General features: G+C 44.2%; 1 protein-coding gene across 1 annotated transcript; it reads left to right on the top strand.

Annotated features, from left to right (window-relative positions):
- Nucleotides 1-816: 816 nt before the first annotated feature.
- pex11g (peroxisomal biogenesis factor 11 gamma) lies at nt 817-17,118 on the top strand. The gene is made up of 5 exons (XM_060846572.1): nt 817-863; nt 955-1,264; nt 7,114-7,292; nt 11,131-11,202; nt 15,145-17,118. The coding sequence occupies exons 1-5, from the start codon at nt 817-819 to the stop codon at nt 15,371-15,373; spliced, it is 837 nt and encodes a 278-aa protein (XP_060702555.1). The 3' UTR covers nt 15,374-17,118.
- The last annotated feature ends 5,071 nt before the right edge of the window (nt 17,119-22,189 follow it).

Below are 22,189 nucleotides of genomic sequence, written 5' to 3' on the forward strand. Positions count from 1 at the left end.
TGATCAAGATCCTGTTGTAATCTGAGGTAACCCTCTTCACTGTCCACTACACCTCCAATTTTGGTGTCATCTGCAAAATTACTAACTGCACCTCTAATGCTCACATCCAAATACTTTATGTAAATGACAAAACGTAGCTGACCCAGCACCAATCCTTGTGGCACTCCACTGGTCACAGGCCTCCAGTCTGAAAAACAACCCTCCACCACCACCCTCTGATTTCTACCTTTGAGCCAGTTCTGTATCCAAATGGCTAGTCCTCCCTGTATTCCGTGAAATCTAACTTTGCGAATCAGTATCCCATGGGGAACCTTGTCGAACACCTTACTGAAGTCCATATAGATCACATCTACTGCTCTGCCTCATATCTGGAACTATTTGGAGGCCTGTAGAAAGCTCCCAAGAGGGTGACCTCTCCTTTCCTGTTCCTAACCTCAGCCCATTCTACCTCAGTAGACAAGTCCTTTTCTGTAACATGCAACAACCATTCCTGTCCCTGCTGTATGCATATCGCTGAAACTGCCACAACATCAAGGCCCCAGCTACCAACCATGCAACTTCACTCACCTTATTCCAAATAATGCAGCCATTGAAGCAGAAATGCTTCAAACCAACTTCTTGCTTGTCAATGCCCTCATGTGACCTGAAGCCTTATTTCTCACCTCACTTCTCCTGTACCCTCGAACTACAATTTAGGTTCCCCTCCCCGCCTTTCTCTCATTATTAGTGCGATGATTGTGGACTCCCTAGACTTCATTTCCCTTTTTAAGAGGTTTTGTTTTGTCATAAAGTTCCTTCAACAAAGCCCCGCCCCTCATGTTGCTAGGCGACCCGCCACTAGGCGAACTTCCGCCCCCATCGATGTGAATGACAGCTCGTTCAGACATCCGATTGGCTGCGTTATCATTGAGGGCGGCACCCCCTTATATCGAGCCTTGCTATTGGCTATGATAGATGTCAATCAGTGTTCCCTTCCGGTGTCGCCGACCCCGGCGCGCGTTTAAAGTCCATTTTCGTCTCGGGAATGGACGCGGTGGCAAATGCTCTCGAGTCTTACCGGGGTCGCGATCGGTTCGTGCGGACTGTGTGCTACAGCTCGCGGCTGCTGGGTGGCCTGCTGGTGGTTCAGGCGGGAGGGCGGCCCGAGTTGGGCCGCCGGCTGCTCCTGGTCGCCCAGCAGCTCAGCAACTGCCGGGCGACGCTGCGTCTCTTCGATGACCTCTCCATGTTCCTGTACTCGCGGGGGTACGGGCTGGGTGGCACGGTGAGGGCCAGCGGAGGGGGTGACGGGGCCTGAGGCCTAGTCATGGGGGGTAGCTGGCGGGTCAGGGGTCATGGGAAGGGCGGAGCCCGGGTTGTGTGGGCCGTGCCCGAGGGTGTGGGGGCGGGGACTTTACAGCGTGCGCGCGATCCGATAGCGTTGCTCGTGACGTGGGCGTGGCCACGATGTTGGAGGCGTGCGTAAGAGTACGGGGTGGAGCCAAGGAAGTGTGGGCGCGCTTAATGGGTGTGGCCAAGGGTGTGGTATCTGGCCAATTGGATAGGGGTGAGGTGGCAGAGAGGAGGAGCCTTCTAACTAAATGGGCGGTGCCAAAGGATGAAGGGGTGGGGTAGATTAGCCAATAGGCTCAGCCATTAGGTGGTAGGCAGAGCCTGTGGACCAATGGAGATTTAGCTCCAGAGCCAGAGGTGGAGTTAGTAGGAGGTGGGGTCCCAGAATTGTGGGTGTGTCTAATAGCCACTGGGGTGTGGCTTCTAGTTATGGGTGTGGTCTCTACAGAGGAGGAGCTTGTAGGTACCAGATTATCTCTGGCACAGGATGTTCGAAAGTGGACCAGAAACAGCCTCTGATATGAAGTCATGCAGCACAAAAACAGACTCTTTGGTCCAACCAGTTCATACTGACCATAGTTCTGACCTAAAGGAGTCCCACCTGCCTCTGCTTGACCCATATCCCTCCAAATATTTCTTATTAATGAGCTTCTCCAAATTTCTTTTATAACAGCCTGTGTACACCATTTCCTCTGGAAATTCATTAGCACATGACGTACCTGCTGTGTATATTTTTTAAAAAGTTGCCCATCATATGTCTTTTTAAAATCTTTCTCCTCTCACCTTAAAATATGCCTGCAGTTTAGAACCCCCTTCCCCTCCACCCCAGGGAAAACTCACTTGTCATTCAATTTATCTATGCCCCTTATGATTTTATAAACTGCTGTCAAGTTACCCCTCCACCTCTATGCTCAAAAAAATTCAAGTATAACAAAGTTTGGGAGAAGATTTATAGCTCGGGTGCTCGTTGTTGTGGTTCTGTTTGCCGAGCTGGGAATTTAGATTAGACTTAGTGTGGAAACAGGCCCTTCGGCCCAACAAGTCCACACCGACCCGCCGAAACGCAACCCACCCATACCCCTACATTTACCCCTTACCTAACACTATGGGCAATTTAGCATGGCCAATTCACCTGACCCGCACATCTTTGTGACTGTGGGAGGAAACCGGAGCACCCGGTTGTGTTGCAGATGTTTCGTCCCCTGTCTAGGTGACATTCTCAGTGGTTGGGAATCTCCTGTGAAGCGCTTCTGTGATGTTTCCTCCAGCATTTTTAGTGATTTGTCCTATAATAGGACAAGCCAACTCATGTTGCTTGTCATCTGCGTATGTGGCTACGAAGGATAGCTGGTCATGTCGTTTCATGGCTAGTTGGTGTTCATGGATGTGGATCGTTAGCTGTCTTCCTGTTTGTCCTATGTAGTGTTTTGTGCAGTCCTTGCATGGGATTTTGTACACTACGTTGGTTTTGCTCATGCTGGATATTGGGTCCTTCGTTCTGGTGAGTTGTTGTCAGAGAGTGGCTGTTGGTTTGTGTGCTGTTGAGTCCTAGTGGTCGCAGTAGTCTGGCTGTCAGTTTGGAAATGTTTTTGATGTATGGTAGTGTGGCTAGTCCCCAGATGAGCAGCAACATAAGTTTGACTGGGACAACACTACTATTATAGGACAAGCCAAACAGAGAACAGCCAGGGAATTCCTAGAGGCATGGCACTCATCCACAGATTCAATCAATAAGCACATTGACCTGGACCCAATATACCTGCCACTGCAGCGGACAGCTGGAACTGACAACCGGAAGCGGCAGAGACAAACCATTATAAATGCTGGAGGAAACATCATAGAAGCACTTCACAGGAGGCTCCCAAGCACTGAGGATGTCACCTAGACAAGGGACGAAATGTCTGCAACACAAATTCCCAGCTCGGTGAACAGAACCACAACATCAAGTATATCAAGCCTCTCCTTATAACTCCAAACCCTCCATTTCAGCATCTTCCTGCATCAGGTTAACATGGTGCCCTTGGGAAGATAGCATATCCACTGCTTAACCTGGAACTGAGGGACTATAAAATAAGAACAGAAATTGCTGGAGAAACTCAGTGGACCTGGCAACACCTGTTGATTGGGAAAGTGAGTTAGCTTTATTTTTGGAGTTGAATATGACTTCATTGGAAGACTTGAGTCAAATGCAAAACCCTGACTGAGAGAATGAGGCTTATTAGAATTTACAGCACAGATTAAGGCTATTTGATTCAATTGGTCTATTCATGTGAACTTGCTGCCATTCCCCTTCATTGTACCCTATTAGCATCGTTTAGTCTATTTCTCTCTTCATGTATCTGCCTATCTCCCACTTAAATATTCAAGATATTATCTTGGTTAAAAAATGCTGGAAATGAAGAGTCCAAAAAGTTTAATTTTCAATGTGAATAAAATGCACTGACTACACTCTTTTCCCCCGGAACTATATTGAAGAGAGAGATGCAATAATTCGCTCTGGGATGCTCGACAATAGTCTTCCACCAGAGTTATGAAAAGCAAGCTATCTATTTGTTTACTTCTGTGCTGATTGTGGGATATTGCCTGGACAAACTCTCTCCTAAACTTCCTAGGTTTCAACACAGAGTCATAGAGATATACAGCCTGGAAATAGACACTTCGGTCAAACTCGTCCCTGCTGACCAGATATCCTAAATTTAATCTAGTCCCATTTATCAGCATTTTGTCTGTATCCCTCTAAGATTAGATTCTCTACAGTATGGAAGCAGGTCCTTCGGCCCAACAAGTCCACACTAAACCTCTGAACAGTAACTCACCCAGACTCTCGTTCCCCTACCTTATATTTACCCCTGACTATGGGCAATTTAGATTAGATTAGATTAGATTACTTACAGTGTAGAAACAGGCCCTTCGGCCCAGCAAGTCCACACTGACCCACTGAAGTGCAACCCACCCAGACCTAACACTATGGGTAATTTAGCGTGGCCAATCCACTTAACCTGCACATTTTTGGATTGTGGGAGGAAACCGGAGCACCCAGAGGAAACCCACGCAGACACGGGGAGAATGTGCAAACTCCACACAGACAGTCGTCTGAGTCAGGAATTGAAACCGGGTCTCTGGTGCTGTGAGGCAGAGCCATGGCCAATTCACCTGACCTGCACAGCTTTGGATTGTGGGAGGAAACCGGAGCACCTAGAGGAAACCCTTATAATTGATCATTTATTTAATTAAGTTAATAATAAAGTATTTTTAAAATTAATTCATGTACCCATCCCGATCCCTTTTAAAAGTTGTAATTATACCCATCTCCACCACTTCCTCTGGCAGCTCATTCCATAATCGCACCACCATCTCTATGAAAAAAGTCCCTTTTAAGTCTTTCCCCTCTCACCTTAAACCTATGCTTTCTAGTTTTTGAATCCCCAACCCTGGTAAAAAGACCTTGGTTACTCACCCCTATCCATGCCCCTCATGTTTTTACAAACCTCTATAAGTTCACCCCCTCAGCCTCTGATGCTCCTGGGAAAATATTCCCAGCTTATTCAGTCTCTCCCTGTAGCTCAAACCCTCCAACCCTGGCAACATTACTGTAAATCTTTTCTGAACCCTTTCAAGTTTTACATCACAGTGACTGCACTTAAAAAGTAACCAATTAGCTGTAAAGCATTTTGGTCAGTGCTCAGGCTGTGAAAAGTGCTATCTAAATGATCATCTGTCTATGTGACTCATGTCCTGCCTTGTGCAAGCTGAAAGTAACTTGCTGATAACCTGCCCATCTGATCGTGGATATACAGAGTGGAAATCCTTCCACTATTGAGGCCGTTGTTCTCCTTTGCTCTCCCCTACACAAAAGCTGATGAAGCCTTCTGGTAAATGATAGCTTGTTTCAGTTGCTAACAATCTGTGCCTTTGATCGGAGAGCTACAGGAAACAATGCAGTAAAACCCAGGCTGACATATCATCGCTTTACCAAGGGAGTGTTGCACTGCCAGTGGTGTTAGCTTTCTAATTTATCTCATCATTTCTGTTTGTGGGATCTTGCTGTTCCCTAATATCCATGCATGGGAAGAAAGTATTGCATTATGTAGTGTTTTTTCTACATCAGAACCACCCCAATGTTGCTGCCAGTATAAGACTTTTACAATGCCAACATTGTTTTTAGATTAGATTACTTACAGTGTGGAAACAGGCCCTTCACCCCAGCAAGTCCACACCGACCCGCCGAAGCGTAACCCACCCATACTCCTACATTTACCCCTTCACCTAACACTATAGGCAATTTAGCATGGCCAATTCACCTAGCCTGCACATCTTTGGACTGTGGGAGGAAACCAGAGCACCCGGAGGAAACCCATGCAGACATAGGGAGAATGTGCAAACTCCACACAGTCAGTCGCCTGAGTCGGGAATTGAACCCGGGTCTCTGGTGCTGTGAGGCAGCAGTGCTAACCAGTGTGCCGTCCAAAATCGCCTTCCTGACCGGGAGTCGAACCCGTGCCGCGCCGGTGAGAGCATCGAATCCTAACCACGAGACCACCAGGGAGACATGTTGTAGGAAGTGCAGCAACCAGTTTGTACACAGCAAGCTCCCATAGTCAATGTCACAACAATGAGTTAGAATCAGGTTTCGCCGTCATGTGTACTCAAGTATAGGAGTACAGTGAAAAGCGTATAATGTCACCATTGGCACCATCTGAGGTTGAACGTACCTCGGTACAAATCTTATATAAGAAAAAGTTGCATTAATTTAGTGATTCATAGTGTAAGTTGGAAATAAGACATAATTAAAAGGATAAACATTACGTCAGATTATAGATAATCATAACGTTGCAGTAGATCAGCTTCCACACATGGTCTGACCGGCCTCTCAAGCTGCTGACTACCTGCACCAGACCCCAGTCCAACAACCGTCCCTGCCCCTCTCCAGCTGTTAGCCGCTCCAGGCCTTCAGGTGTTGATTGAGTGATTGAATATTGGCCTGGAAACCAAGGAGAGCTCCCCTGCTCTCCTTCAACACAGCACCTTTGGATCATTTACATCCATCCAAGAGAGCAGACAGCACATCAGGTATACAAGACATTTATCTACAGAGTGTCCTGATTTACGGGCGACTGACTTGAGAGCAATCATACTGATGAATGCAATCTTTTACAGGGGTGTAATTTTAATGATCTGACAGATGAACATTTTCTGTACTTATGGATGGGTCCTATCTATTGTCCTGCATTGTGTTCTGATTTGTGTACAAATCAACTTGCAACTAACCCCAGGTCCAATCCGCAATCCGGGCACTGCTGTGAAATATTTCATAATCTTATCCCAAAGAATTTTACGTCTAAAAAACATTGTTCAACTGTAGTTACCATTACAACAAATGTGATGGCAAATTTCACACAGTGAGATCCAGTAGATAGCCAGCAGATAATCTCTTCCTGTCATGTTCATTGATGGATAAATAGTGGCCAAGGCATCATAAAGGACTCCCCTGCTTCCCTTCAAAATAGTCCCTTGGGATCATTCACATCCATCTGTAGGTGTATTCCCAAAAGATGCAGCACTCCCTCAGTATTGCACTCAAGGTCTATCTTCAGATTTCCTGGGATTTGAGCCCCTCTGACTCCCAACTAATGAGTAACAGTTGATACTGTCTCTCATCCAAAGAACAGCAACTCCATCCATTGGCTGAATTGCTAAGGCATGTTATGAGGGTGTAAAATACATTTTATAAACTCTGAAAGGTGTGATGTTGATTTTAGGTTTTCTTATTTGCCTCCAAAGGAAGAAGACGCAATTTTGCGGTTGCTCTCTGTAACGGGAAACCTGGCAGATCAGCTCTATTACCCCTGCGAACATATAGCCTGGGCTGCTGACTACAGAATTCTGAACATCAACTCAGAGAAGTGGTGGATGTTCAGTAACACACTGTGGACACTGTCTCTGGCACTGGGAGCTCTGCGGTGAGTGGCACTGAGTTAAGATTACCTTTTTCCCCTTTTTCAGTCACCTTCAGTAAAGAAAACTCCATCTGACACAAGAGTGTCTACACAGCAAATTATCACCAACTGAAATCTGATAATGACATGATAATTATTGGATGAGATTGTGAAATTTATTCTCTCACAGCCTCCCTGGGATTGTCCCAGTGAGCAATGCAGACTGGGTCACTGAATAGGAGTTACCCAGATTTCTAATCATACAATTTCCAGTGTGCAGATAGAGACCAATCAGCCCATCGAGCCTCCACTGACTCTCTGAAGAGCATCCCACATTGACCTACCACTGCCCTATGGCCTTAACTCTGAATTTCCTGTAGCTAATCCATCTAGCCTGCACATCCCTGTGCACTATAGGGAAACTTAGCACAGCCATTCCACCTAACCAGCACATCTTTGGACTGTGGGAGAAAACCCATGCAGACTGTGATGCTGCTGCTCCTTTTTAACAAGGTTATGTTGTCCTTGGGGTTTTTTTTTCAGAGAGGTCGTAAAAGACACAGACTCTGAAGAGTCTGAGTTTGAAGGGATTTAGGATCAGTTTGATTATAGCTAACTGATACTGCCTCAGGCAAAAGACCCTCAAGTTTTAAAAGAAAACACTTGGAAAATGAAAGGGGAGTGGCCAGTTCTCCCAGCTCAGCGTTACTCAGGTTTGGTTTGTGGGTTTGTTTTTGGTGGTCTGTCTATTCACTGCAAGCAGTCAGGCCGTTGTAAAGCTGCTGGACCCAAGAGAAGCAGGCCCATGCTGACCCTCCTTCTCTGACATCTCTCCTGTAAGAGCCTGTGTTTGACTTCACCTTTTGTGCCAAGGGGTGTTTATGGCGATTGTTGCAAGTATTTGGAACAGCATCATTAAGTCGGAATAATCTGTTGTGATGTTGGAGAGGTTAAGTTATTCAGTATTGTAATTCTCTTCTGTTTATGTTTCACTTGGTGATCTTGTAAATAAATTCTGTTTTGCTTAAAATTAAGCGGTTTGACTAGCGGCAATTATCCTGGAATATCCACTTTACACCTGCTTAAAGCAACTAGCAATGTTACAGTCTGGGCTACATTCTTAAAATGTTTTGACAGAGTCTGGCCTGGTACATAACAAGACATGCAGAAAACTCCACACAAACAGTCACCCAAGACTGCCCACTGAGCTACCAAAAGGGTTAGGATGAGGACAGTTAATCCCTTGTAAATCAACAATTATGGGGAGTGGGACAGGGAAGAATGTAGTTTGGTGCAGGTGTCCCAGAGATGTTCCCTAAAGCGCTCTGCTAGGAGGTGTCCAGTCTCCCCAATGTAGAGGCGACCGCATCGGGAGCAACGGATACAATAAATGATATTGGTGGATGTGCAGGTAAAACTTTGATGGATGTGGAAGGCTCCTTTAGGGCCTTGGATGGAGGTGAGGGAGGAGGTGTGGGCGCAGGTTTTGCAGTTCCTGTGGTGGCAGGGGAAGGTGCCAGGATGGGAGGGTGGGTTGTAGGGGCGCGTGGATTTCCCTTCCACTTTCTGATTTACAGCCACTACCGGAAGACTGAAGCAAAAGTTCATTACATCTGCCATTTTCTCACTAACTATTGTTAACTCCCACTCTTTGGTGGAGCAATATTTATATTTTTTTTCTCTTTTTCCTTTTTAAATACCCACATCAATTTGGTCTTGGTTTTCACACTCATCATTCACCTGCTCCCATTCTCTAAATCTCTTCCTTCTGGTTAACTTTTTATTCCTCATTCTCTGCCGTTCTTTAAAATCTGACCAATTGTCTGACCTGCTACTTATGTGCTTTTTCCTAAAGTTTGATACTTTCCCTAACATCTTTAGTTAGACACAAATGGTGGGTCATCCCTTTCGCCTTTTTTTTAAATAGTAGGAATATACTTGTTCTGAAATATCCCCTTAAATGTCTGATATTGTGTCTCTAATGGTTTTTCCTCTAGCCGACTATCCCAGTAACTCCAGCTAGCTCAGCTCTTATGCCAACAGTTGCCCTTACCTAGGTTTAGAATACACTTCTTAGATCCAGTCTTCACCCATTCAAACTGGATGTAAAATCCAATCATATTGTGGTCGCTGCTGCCTTGGGGTGACTTTACTCTGAGATCATTTTTTAAAATTCCTGTCATATTGCACAATATCGAGTCTAATAAAACCTGCTCGCTGGTCAGTTCTGGAATGTGCTACTCTAAGAAACAATCTTGAAACCATTGTATAACTCCTCATTCAGCCTACTATTGACAACCTGATTTTCCCATCTTGTCTGTGGATTAAGCAACCCAAGATTATTGCAGTCCCTTTATCAGAAGTATCTAATATGTCTTCCTGTATACTTTGTCTCCAGTTGTGATTACTGTTAGGAGGTGGTGGTAGTTGTGGTAGTGACTTCTTCCCCTACTATTGCTCACCTCCACCCAAACTGAGTCTACATTCTGATCTCCTGAACTAAGTCATCTCTAACTATTGCACTCTTATTATCCTTGATTAGCAGTGCTACCCCTCCACCTTTACCTAACTTGCTATTCTTCCTGAAAGTCACATACTCCTCAGTTTCCAGGACTAGATCCCATGTATCCTTCGGCCATGACAATCAGATCACTTCTCTTTCAAAGTGAGCTACAATTAGTTTATTTTGCTGTGAATGCTATGCACTTTCAATACAGAACCTTTAGTTTTGTGTTTTTGTTATCTTTGTAACACATGGTCTTGATTGGTGTATTCCTAAGCTTTTTTCTCCCTGTTCCCTTCGGTTCCCATATTACTATTTTCATTTCTTACCTTTCCTATATTATTTAATATATGTCATCTTTCCACATTTGTTCTCTTTGCCCCATTCTTTAAACCCATCTCTACTCCTCTAGATGTGCAGTTTGCAAGTACGGTGGTCCTTGCATCCTTCAATTGTTGACCATCCAGACATACAGCAGCCCTTTCCCCATTACTAATGCCAGTGCACCATGACCCAAAGCCTACATCTCCTGTGCCAGTGTTCTAATTTTAGGTATCACAGTGTCCTTTAGTTCCTGCTCCTTTGAAACTAACCTTAAGACTAATTGTGAAAAACCTATCTGGTTCATTCATGTTCCCTAGGGATAGAAATGTTGCCATCCTGACCCAGTCTGCTTGCACATGATTCCAGACCCACAGTAACATAGTTAAACATAGGAGCAGGAGCAGACCATTTAACCCTTCACACCTGCTTTGCCATTCTAAATCTTGTTAATCATGTGCCTCAACATCCTATTCCCATGCTGTCCCAAACCCTCAATGCCAATAGTAACATGAAATCTATCAGTCTCTGTATTGAACTTAATGACTGAGTTGCCACAGCCCTCAGGAGTAAAGAATTTCAAACATTCCCCACCCTCTGACTCAGTTCTGCTTCATCTCAGTTCTAAATGCCCTTTTGTACTGAGACTCTCCTCTAGTTCCAGACGTTCAACTGCTTTTGACTTGACTAGGCCAATCCCTCATTTGTTAAGAAGGTAGCACACGTGCAGTTAGGGATGGGCAGTAAATGTAGATCTTGCCTCTGTTGATCGCATCTGTTAATGAATTTTAAGAATAGTGTGTGTGTGTGTGTGTGTGTGTGTGTGTGTGTGTGTGTGTGTGTGAGAGAGTGTGTGTGTGGATATATCTGTGTGTGTGTGTGTGTGTTGAAAGCTAAGAAACAGAGAAATCTTTGTTGGGAGGGAGGGAGGGAATTGTGCTTTTTTTTGTTAATTATTGTGTGGGATTTTGTAAGTATCTAGTCAATTAATAAACTGACTGAATAATTAGCCTTTCCTCTTCTCGTTAATGCGAACAGGTCCTTCAGAGTTGTGCAGCTGCTGAAGAAGAAACTAAAGGAAACCCAGAATAACACTTACCTCAGAACAGAGTACGGTGACCGATGTGTTTTATTTTTAATATTTAACCTTTTTTTCGAATCAACCTGTCTAAGGATTTTAATACACACCCCTGGAGCAGATGGGTCTTGAACCCAGGCCTCCCTGTCCACGGGTAGGGAGTCCCTAAACATGGTTTGTTATTTCAGGGTTTACAATTTAGCACAGCTATAATAAGGATCCAAAGAGTTGTCCATCCAGAAATTGCACTTAATTTGATTAACTACAAACACGGGTGATTTAGTTTTGGCAGATAATACATTAAAAGTACCACAGATGGTTTGGGGATGAGAAAATCATTCACTTATTTAAAAAGAAGAATAAGGATGCAAAGTGAAGGGCCCTTGTCATGCAGTGGCTGTAGTTCTGTAACAGGAGACCTAGGTTCAAGTCCCACCTGCTCCAATGGTGGGTAATAACGTCTTCAAAAAGACTGATTGGAAATATCTAAGGATACAAACTGAAGTGCGTAAATACAGAGGTTTTTTTTAGTGACTCTTGTGGCAAAGCTGTGGTGTTACTGGTTCTGAGCCAGGCCACCCAGATTCAAGTCCCACCTCTTTGCCAGGCATAAACTGATCAGATTGATCAGAAATATCTGTCCCACTCACCTTACAGAGGTGCCTCAAGGTCCTGTAGAAAATATCCTGTTTGTGCAGTGGTAGTGTCCCTACCTCTGAGTCAGGAGGCCAGGGTTGACATCCCACCAACTTTGATGTATCTAATAATATCTCTGAACAGGTTGATTAGAAAGTATCTGAAGATATGCAGTGTTTCAATTCTGTGGTTTATAAGCTTCTTATGGTTTGAGACTGTGTCTTTAATTCCTGATGAAGGGCTTTTGCCCAAAACATCGATTTTCCTGCTCCTTGAATGCTGTCTGAACTGCTGTGCTTTTCCAGCACCACTCTAATCCAGACTGTGTCTTTAAAGAAAGGCAGAGTGATAGGGGTTATGGGACCTGTTCTGACAGCACGCTGTAAGTGATTTGATTTTTTGAGGTTACAGGGCATCCAGGTTGTTTTACCAGAAAGAAAGCTCACGGTGTTTGTGCTTAGACATAATGACAGCAGCCTGTATGTTAACAGCGGATAAACAGGGAGTCTCCAAAGTTCCACATAGTGTTGAGATTGTCAGATTATAAACAGTTGTACCTTGAATTGTCCACTAACTTCCAGAATAAAAGAGGTGAAGTCTCAAGGTTAGCTAATCGACATTTCTATGTGGATATAGTGCCCATGTGATTCACATTGTCATATAAAGGGGAAAAGTTTGTATGACATCCATGGAACTCAAAGACAGGATAGTCTGCCAGGATTTGGGAGAGAGAGAGAGAGAGAGAGCAGCTGTCAGCAGCAGGATGCTGAGGTTCATCAGACAGGAACATGGATGGATTGAACAATCCAAATTCATGGGGAGATTGAACAAGGGTGGAAGATTGACCCAGCTTGCACTAAAGGAGGAAACCCTGGGCTAAAAACCCTCACTGTGAAAGACAGTTCTCACATTACGAGTTGCCTAAATAAGAAAGGAAAAAATACAAGAAACGCCATTGGCCCTCCATCTTAGATTGGTTCTGGAATAATTACAGATACACTTAAAGAACAGTGTATCTGTAAAACATGGAGCATGTTTTCAGTTGTCATCAAAGGAAGAGGAGAAAGTTCTGTTTTGAGGTTAAGGTATACATTGCCTACAAAAATAGTGTTTAATCAATAGTGTTTTTGGTCGCCTTGCTACAGTAAAAATCTTAAATCTGAAACCTTTACATGTCATAATTCCAGGTATAAACCAGAAGTTTGAATTTCTTTTTACAAGTCATTGGACCTTATAGAGTTAAAAGGGGGAGCCTGCATAGAAGATGGGGTGGTACCATCATGGATGGATAGAATTAATGACTGAATTTGATGATATCCTATAAGACAAGATTGTCAAATGGAAGAGTGATTAGATGTGGGGCAATTTTTCTTTAAAAAGCTGTGAGAGATAGAAGAAAGAGAAAATTTGAGGGAAGTGGGGAATTTCAACTCCTTGAGTCCAAGTAGGAAACTTTCTTAACTTCAACACAGAATGATGATAGAGGGATAGAAGAAGGTAGCAAGGTGGGACTGCAGGAGCGTGGGATGGTTGGGGCCTCAACAACATACATCAGAGGGAAGACCAATGACCAGAGATTTGTTTTGAGAAAAACAAATAGATGTATTGGGAAAAGAGAGGTCAGAAATGAAACCTGAGAAGAAAAATCATGCAACACCAAATTCTTCTTGTAACCTTTTCCAGGACCTTCCGAGGGAGGGTTGTTTGCCCAGATTGTTGAACTTTAATCAGGGAAGCAAGAAATACAAAGGGATAATTTAGCAATCTGAAGAGATTTATATAATTATCATTAAATGCACAAGCATTCTGCATCTTTGTCCTTCTCTCGCTGCAAGTATCCTGAATCCGATTAACAATTCCCTCTGTGCCAGTTTGGAAACTTGGGAACACCAGTCTGACATTCCATGGCACCCTGGAATGATCATCTACATGGAACCCGTTAAATGCCAACCTGTCTATACACCTGCATCTACTTTCAGAGGTTCCAGCTGTTCTAGTTTGTGGGGCCCACAGGCTCTGTGAACACCAGGCAGTGTAAACACATACTGGGCTATGCTGAGGCAAACTGTACTGACAAACAGTAGTACACATGCTAGAATGCACCACCCCACCCTCCCACCCCCCCCCCCCAACTCCCCCAAGGAGGCAGCTGTGGGTCCTAGGGCACACTTGGGGCTTTGAAGACTGTGATCAGAGACTTTGTCAGGATCTAAAAATATGTTGGCCGTTTGTCCGTGCTCCACCATTCAATACCAATATCATCAAAGACCCCTCCCACCCCAGGTATAATCTCTGCCAATTTCAGGAAGAAGGTACAAAAGCTTAAAAACACTTAGCAACAGATTCAAGAACAGCTTCTTCTGTGCTATTGTCAGACATCTGAATGGTCCTCTCACATTTCAAACCTAATGTCGGTCTTGCTTCTTCTCTGCAGCTGAAATTTTGTGTTTCCCGCTCTGTTCAATCAGCCAATGATCTTTGTACGGTATGATCTGCCTGTACTGCACACAAAACAAACATTTCACTATGCTTAGGACCATATGACAATAATAAATCAAATCAAATCAGAATGATCAAGCAGATTATCGACCTCAATGCCATTTACCTGTTCCAACTGCTTGTACCTCAATTCCCTTCAAATCCAAAAGAACTACCAACCTCTAGCTGAAACTTACTCTCCACCTGAACATCCATAATTCTCTGGGATCAAGCATTCAAACAATTTACAACCCTTTGAATGAAGAAATTTCTGCTCATCTCAGACCTGACTGGCTGACCCTTTATTTCTTAAATGTAGCAAAGCTTTTACGATAGTCGCTCATAAATGCGGGATAATTGTGAATATTTCGATGAAACACTCATGAGAAACATGTCTTCCCGACGGTGGTGAGAATTTGGAACTCCTGATCCCAGTATGTGATGAGGATAATATTTAGTGGGTAGCTTGCAGGAGAGCCCATGTGGGAGAAAGGCACAGAACAATAGGCCAGTGGGGTTTGGGGGAGAAGTCAGTGTGGAGCGGTTGGGTCAAAGGTCTGTTTCGATACAGGAAATTTTATGTGCTTGCCTATCACAGCAGGGAGAAGGTGAGGACTGAGGGTGCTGGAGATCAGAGTCAAAAGGTGTGGTTCTGGAAAAGCATAACAGGTCAGGCAGCAGGAGCAGGAGAGTCGATGGGGTTTCAAGTATAAGCTCTTCATCAGGAACATGGGGGAGGGGTACCAAGGAGGCTGAGAGATAAATGCTGGGGGCAGGGGTGGGGATTGCTGGGGGTTGGGGTGGGGAAGATTGCTGGATTTGCCTTAACATGTGTCTGCTTTTGAAATGTTACCCTCTAGTGAAGCCAACCATCTGAGTAGACAGGCATATCAGACACGGATGCGAGCGGAAATTCTCAATATCATCAGCTGCCTGGCTGACCTGACAAATGCCATCCACTGGATGCCACCGGGCTTCCTGTGGGCAGGGAAGTTTCCCGAGTGGCTGGTGGGGCTAATGGGGACCGTTTCGTCAGTAATCAGCCTCTACCAGATGTCTTGCGGGAGCAGTAGCAACAAGGACCCGTAACGGGAGAGGCGCGTGGTTTTGATTTGGGGTGTATAACCTGACAACCCATCAGGGAGAGTGCTCAAGCTTGATCCATTTTATTGGCGTGTTTGGGAGACCGTTATTTATTTATTGGGGGAGAATAGCTTCCGTCCTGTCTCACGAAAAACAGACTTTCCCACCTCCCCATCATCAGATCTCGTCCATGGAGTACAAAAGCTCGAGGACTTTGTTCTAGGAAACCATGGCTCTGTCATTAACTGGCTTATCCTATCTGACAATGACATGGCAACATTTCACTTCCTTTCTGCCAAGTTCAAATCCATCCATTTTGGGCCCAGTTTAGCTATCTCCTTCTTCTCATCCCACCCTTATAACTCAAAATGTGGCCATTCATCCCACTGTGCCTATGCTGGCCCACACATCCCACTTGGATTTTAGTCAGAGCCATGTTGTGGCAGTTTCCTTTCCAGCATCTATTTACTTTTGGGAATGCAGTCGGGATCACAAGCTTTCCTGATGAACCAGTGCCTAAGAACATGCACCAGTACAAGGGAGGTTCAGAATTTGACTTTAAAAAAAAGACAAATTACTGCTGGATGCTGGTGATCTGAAATAAAAGGTGAAAGTGGTGGAGAAATGCAGCAGATCCAGCAGCATCCGTAGAGAGTGAAACAGACTTGATGCTATGAGTCCAACCTTCTTTGAAGGAGAATCATTGGACTCTCATCATTAATTTCAGAATTCGATCTCTGTTCTTTCCCCAGCCTCAGCTCTTTCATGGGGGTTTTACGTACTGGGCTGAACACTCCTGAGGTTAGAGAACAGAACAATCAATCAGAGACCAACTATAGGCTGACACTCTCGCTACAAATATGTGTGTGTGTGTGACACTGTGTGGATGTCTGTGTGAGAGAGAGAGAGAGAGAGAGAGAAATACTATGCATATGTGTATGTGTGTGTGTGAGAGAGAGACTGTGTATGTGTGTGAGTGAGACATTGTGTGTGTGTATCTGTGTGAGAGAGAGAGAGACTGTGATTGAGACATTGTGTGCATATCTGTGTGTGAGAAAAAGAGACATTGTGGGTGAGTGAGACATTGTTTGTGTGTGTGTGTGTGTGTGTGTGTGTGTGTGTGTGTGTGTGTGTGAGAGAGAGAGAGAGACTGTGATTGAGACATTGTGTGCATATCTGTGTGTGAGAAAAAGAGACATTGTGGGTGAGTGAGATATTGTTTATGTGTGTGTGGGGGGGGGGAGAGAGAGAAAGAGAGAGACTGTGTGTGTGCATGTTCACTGTATTGGGGATTAGCTGTGATACCTTCAATTTATTGATCCAAATCTCAGCAGATTTATGAAAAATGTCCACTGGAGGCCAACCTGACCTGATTCACCCCTTTCAGAGGAGGTGCAACTAAAACTGAGTAAATTTGGAGATGCAATAACTTCAGTTCATTGGTAGCTCATGGAAAAATAAAGACTGAAAACTTGCATTTAAAACTGTGCATACTTGGTTAGGTAAGAGCACGATATTTATTTCAGGTGAATTTTATTGATGAGTCCAGATGAGCCTGACTTATGCTATCCTTCATTTTTCTGTGTCTCTGTCTCAGGGCCCCTCACTCCTGTGTTAATCGTAGAAAGAATTAAATGTTATTGGGACACAGCAACAAAACTGACATTAATTGTTCAACAAATCTAGAAAATGATAACTGACAGCCAGTAATCTAAACTAAGTATAAAAACTTTCAGAATAATTTGAAAACTGCAGACTTAAAAAACAAATGCAATTAAAATAAACATATTTCATTTTGAATTTCTTCCTGTCTATGATGTTTTGATACTGATTATAAGGAATTGTGTCTTCATTTATCTTTGAATTATTGCGGTGCTGCAGAACGCCAGTATTGCTTAATTTGTGGTTTAGAAGATCAGAATTCCCTAATCAACTGAACTTTGCAATGTAAAGAAGATAGCAAATTGAGATTTTAAAAATACAAATATCAAGTTGAATCTTACAATTTGTTCAAGGGTGTGGGCCAGGCCCAACGTTATTTTTTAATTCAGTTTGTGGGGTGTGATTAGATTAGATTAGATTACTTAGATTACTTACAGTGTGGAAACAGGCCCTTCGGCTCAACAAGTCCACACCGACCCGCCGAAACGCAACCCACCCATACCCCTACATTTACCCCTTACCTAACACTATGGGCAATTTAGCATGGCCAATTCACCTGACCCGCACATCTTTGGACTGTGGGAGGAAACTGGAGCACACGGAGGAAACCCACGCAGACACGGGGAGAACGTGCAAACTCCACACAGTCAGTCGCCTGAGTCGGGAATTGAACCCGGGTCTCAGGCGCTGTGAGGCAGCAGTGCTAACCACTGTGCCACCGTGCCGCCCACAGTGATGTCACTGGCTGGGCCAGCATTTATTGCCCGTCCCTACTTGCCCTTAAGAAGATGGTGGTGAACTGACTTCTTGAACCACTGCAATCCACCTGCTGTGGGTTGATTCACAATACCATTAGGGAGGGAACTACAGGCTTTTGACCCAGCGACAGTGAAGGAACAGCAATATATTTCCAGGTCAGGATGGTGAGTGGCTTGGAGGGAAGGTGGTGGTGTTTCCACATATCTGCTGTCCTTGTCCTTCTGGATGGAAGTGGTCCTGGGTTTGGAATTTGCCGTCCGAGGATCTTCAGTGAATTTCTGAAGTACACACTGCTGCTACTGAGCATCGGTGGTGAAGGGAGTGGACACTATAATCAATCACACTGCTATGGGTCTGGAGTCACATATAGGCCAGACTCCCTTCCCTGAAGAGAATTAGGGAAGCAAATTGACTTTTTACAACTGTCAAAGGTGGTTATACACTAGTTTTATATTGAGTTGAAACTTCACCATCTGCCACAATGGGATTCAAACCCATGTCTCTAACACATTAAACCTTGGCATTCTGGATTCATCATCCAGTGACATTAGTGCTGCACCGTCACCTGTCGGAAATCTGAGACTATTGTAGCTCAGTATTGAAGAGGATGAGAAACTAACCTGTTATATGCTGTTTTAATGTTCCTGGGTCCTGGAGGACGGAATTTGTGCAGCTGATAGTGAGTAAACTACCCAAGAAATCCTCAATTTTAGTCTTAAAGATGTTAAATTTCAACTTGCTATAAACGAGCCTGGCCCATTGTACCTCTCTCAGCAGCACCATCAACTCAGGGTCACAACATTGGGGATTTCAGTCTGATCTGGGAGACTTGAGCATAGAATTGAGACTGATAAAGGTAGATAAGCTCCCAGGACCTGATCAGGTATAAAATAGAATTCTATGGGAAGCTGGGGAAGTGATTGCTGAGGCATTTGTATCATCAATAGTCACAGGTGAGGTGCCAGAAGACTGGAGGTTGGCTAACATGGTGCCACTGGTTACGGAGGGTGGTAAGGACAAACCAGCGAACTATAGACTGGTGAGCCTGACCTCGGTGGTGGGCAAGTTTTTGGAGGGAATCCTGAGGGACAGGATGTACATGTATTTGGAAAGGCAAGGACTGGTTTGGGATAGTCAACATGGCTTTGTGCGTGGGAAATCATGTCTCATAAACTTGATTGAGTTTTTTGAAGAAGTGACAAAGTGTATTGATGAGGGCAGAGCGGTAGATGTAATTTACATGGACTTCAGTAAGGCATTTGACAAAGTTCCTCATGGTAGACTGGTTAGATCTCATGAAATACAGGAAGAACTAGCCAATTGGATACAGACTGGCTTGTAGGTAGGAGACAGGGTGATGGTGGAGGGTTGCTTTGTGATCAGCGGTGTGTTGCATGGAACTATACTGGGCCCACTGCTTTTTGTTATTTATATAAATGATTTGAATGTGAGCATAAAAGTAAGTTTGCAGATAACACCAAAATTGGAGGTGTAGTAGACAGCAAAGAGGGTTACCTCAGATTACAACAGGATTTTGATCAAATGGGCCAATGGGTTGAGAAGTGGCAGATGGAGTTTAATTTTGATAAACGTGAGGTGCTGCATTATGGGAAAGGCAAATCATGGCAGGACTTATACACTTAATGGTAAGGTCCTGGGGAATGTTACTGAACAAAGAGACCTTGGAGTGCAGGTTCATAGCTCCTTGAAAGTGGAGTTGCAGGTAGACAGGATAGTGAAGAAGGAATTTGGTATGTTTTCCTTTACTGGTCAGTGCATTGAGTACAGGAGTTGGGAGGTCATGTTGCAACTGAACAGGACATTAGTTAGGCCACTGTTGGAATGCTGTGTTCAGTTCTGGTTTCTTTGCTATAGGAAGAATGTTGTAAAACTTGAAAGGATTCATAAAGGATTTATAAAGATGTTGCCAGAGTTGGAGGGTTTGAACTATAGGGAGAGTCTGATAGTCTGGGGCTGTTTTCCCTGGAACGTTGGAGGCTGAGGGGTGACCTTATAGAGGTTTATAAAATATGAGGGGCATGGATCAGGTGAATGCCCAAGGTCTTTTCCCTGGGGTAGGAGAGTCCAAAACCAGAGGGCATAGGTTTAGGGTGAGAGGGGAAGGATTTAAAAGGGACCCGAGGGATGACTTTTTCATACAGAGGGTGGTGTGTGTGTGGAATAAGCTGCTAGAGGAAGTGGTGGAGGCTGGTACAATTGCAGCATTTAAAAGGTGTCCGAATGGGTAAGTGGACAGAGAGGGTTTAGAGGGATATGGGCCAAGTGCTGATAAGTGGGACTAGATTAGTTTAGGATATCTGGTTGGAATGATGGATTAGACCGAAGGGTCTGTTCCCGTGCAGTACATCAATATGACTCTGTGATGTTCCCAAAGCAGTGCAGGGAGAACACTGGTTCCAAATACTGTGGAGGGGAAAAGTAAAAATTTGGATGTCACTAATCCAAAGAAAAACAGGGAGTTCCTCAGAGTTCTAGCTCTGCTGACAGAATTATTGACTATTATCAGGTTGCTGTTTGTGGAACATTACTGCCATTTTACTTATTTTACAACAGTGACCCCATTTCCAAAAGCATTTAATTAACTGTAAAGTCCTTCGGGAGGATTGGAAGTTATGAAAAGTGCTTTGTAACTGCAAGGCTGTCTTTGTTTATTTAATAAACGTGGGAAGTTGTCATTGATTTTTCCGTGAGAGGCTCGGCACAATGAGAAGGGGCAGCAGAACCTGAGAGGTAAGATCACTGAGCATTGCCTCAAAAACAAGCAGCAAAATGCAGTAATGTTGCTGAATTAAAAAGCAGAAAAAACACTGGGGAAAAGACAGCGACTGGAAAAGGGAAAGAGCTGCCTCTTTGTGCTTAGTCTTTGTTGCGTCTTTTCCAAGCGGCCCTCTGAGTTGGTAACACACGGTTTGGAAAGGTCCCTCCTTCGTGCAAAGTTTACTTTGTGGCTGCAAACATGACCCGAATGTGTTTACACGTTGCCATGGCAAGTTTCATCCTGACTGAAGGAAAGCCTTGTTCACCCTCGAACAAAAGGGGCTTGACAAAGAAGTGGAAGGGGAGAGCTCATTGAGATTCCGTGAGCATTGATGAATAAATAATTGCTTGCAGTAGTGTAATGGTCATATTAATCTACCGGGGGGGTTCAAGTTCCACAGAACTGCACTCCAAAGATGTGACCATATACCAGTGAGATTATCATGAAACAGGAATTGATTCACTAATGTCATTTAACCATAGACCTTACCAACCTTACCTGGTTTGGGCTTGTACGTGACTCCAGTCCCAATCAAGCTTGACTTCCAACTGACCTCTGAGATTAAAGAATAAACCACTGTGTTGTATCCTGTGTGTGGGGACGGACAACAAATGGAAGCCTTGTCAGTGATGCACACGCTCTGGCAGTACGTTTAGAAAATTTGGGTACTCTTACCCACAGTCTCCGTAACCAGGGATGCTGTGGAGCTCAGAGACAGAGAAGTGAAGCAGGTAGTTACAATACATCCACAGAGCATGTCAAAGATGTGGCTCAGGGAGCAACATTGTCAAGTTCATGGGATTCTCATTAAAATTTAGGAGAGACGGCTGTGGAACACAAAGCAGCATTCTGTTTCCAGCTCTAGGACTGCCTGGTTGATCCAGCAACAATGACGCACATTCCTATAGCACCTTTACCATTGTAACGGGAGCATGGATAAAGTGGGAGATTAGGTCCGTGGCAGGAAGGCCTATGGATGATCTGTTCACCCATAAGCAACACGAGACCCTCAAGTGGGTGATTAAAAGGCTAGCATCCAGTGCGTTGAGTGGGGTCTGTACCAGAACAGCCACTTGCCTCCAGGGTGGTGTGGTGAGGTTATGTATTTTGAACTGAAAAAGGATAGATCTGGGTACTTTGTTAGATGGCACCAAGCTAAATACAGCAGATGTCCAACGAGATTTGCGTTTTCAAGTGCAGAGCTCTTTAAAATGCCTTGAACAAATACAGACAGTAGGCAAGAATGCTAATAGAATGGCTAGTTCTCAAATCTAAAGAGCTGGAGTATAGAGATGTAGGTGCTGTCTTGCAGTTAGACAAAACTCCAGTAGGATCCCACTTAGAGCAAATCTTAGGAAGGACGTTTTGCCCTGGAGGGAGTTCAACTCTGGTATACAAGGATGATAACTGGCACATCAGGGGTTACGTTATGAGGAGAGATCAGACAAATTAGGCCTTTATTCTCTAGAATTTAGACAGTTAAGAAGTAATCTAATCGAGGTCTTCAGGGTATTAACTGAGAAAGGCAGAGGAGAGAAAGATAAATTCCACTGGAGGAAGATTCTAGAACCAGGAGGATTAGTCGAAGAATTCGGGCCAGGTCATTCATGAGAAATGTTGGA

Source organism: Hemiscyllium ocellatum, chromosome 28, assembly GCF_020745735.1.
Source record: "Hemiscyllium ocellatum isolate sHemOce1 chromosome 28, sHemOce1.pat.X.cur, whole genome shotgun sequence".
Taxonomy (NCBI): domain Eukaryota; kingdom Metazoa; phylum Chordata; class Chondrichthyes; order Orectolobiformes; family Hemiscylliidae; genus Hemiscyllium; species Hemiscyllium ocellatum.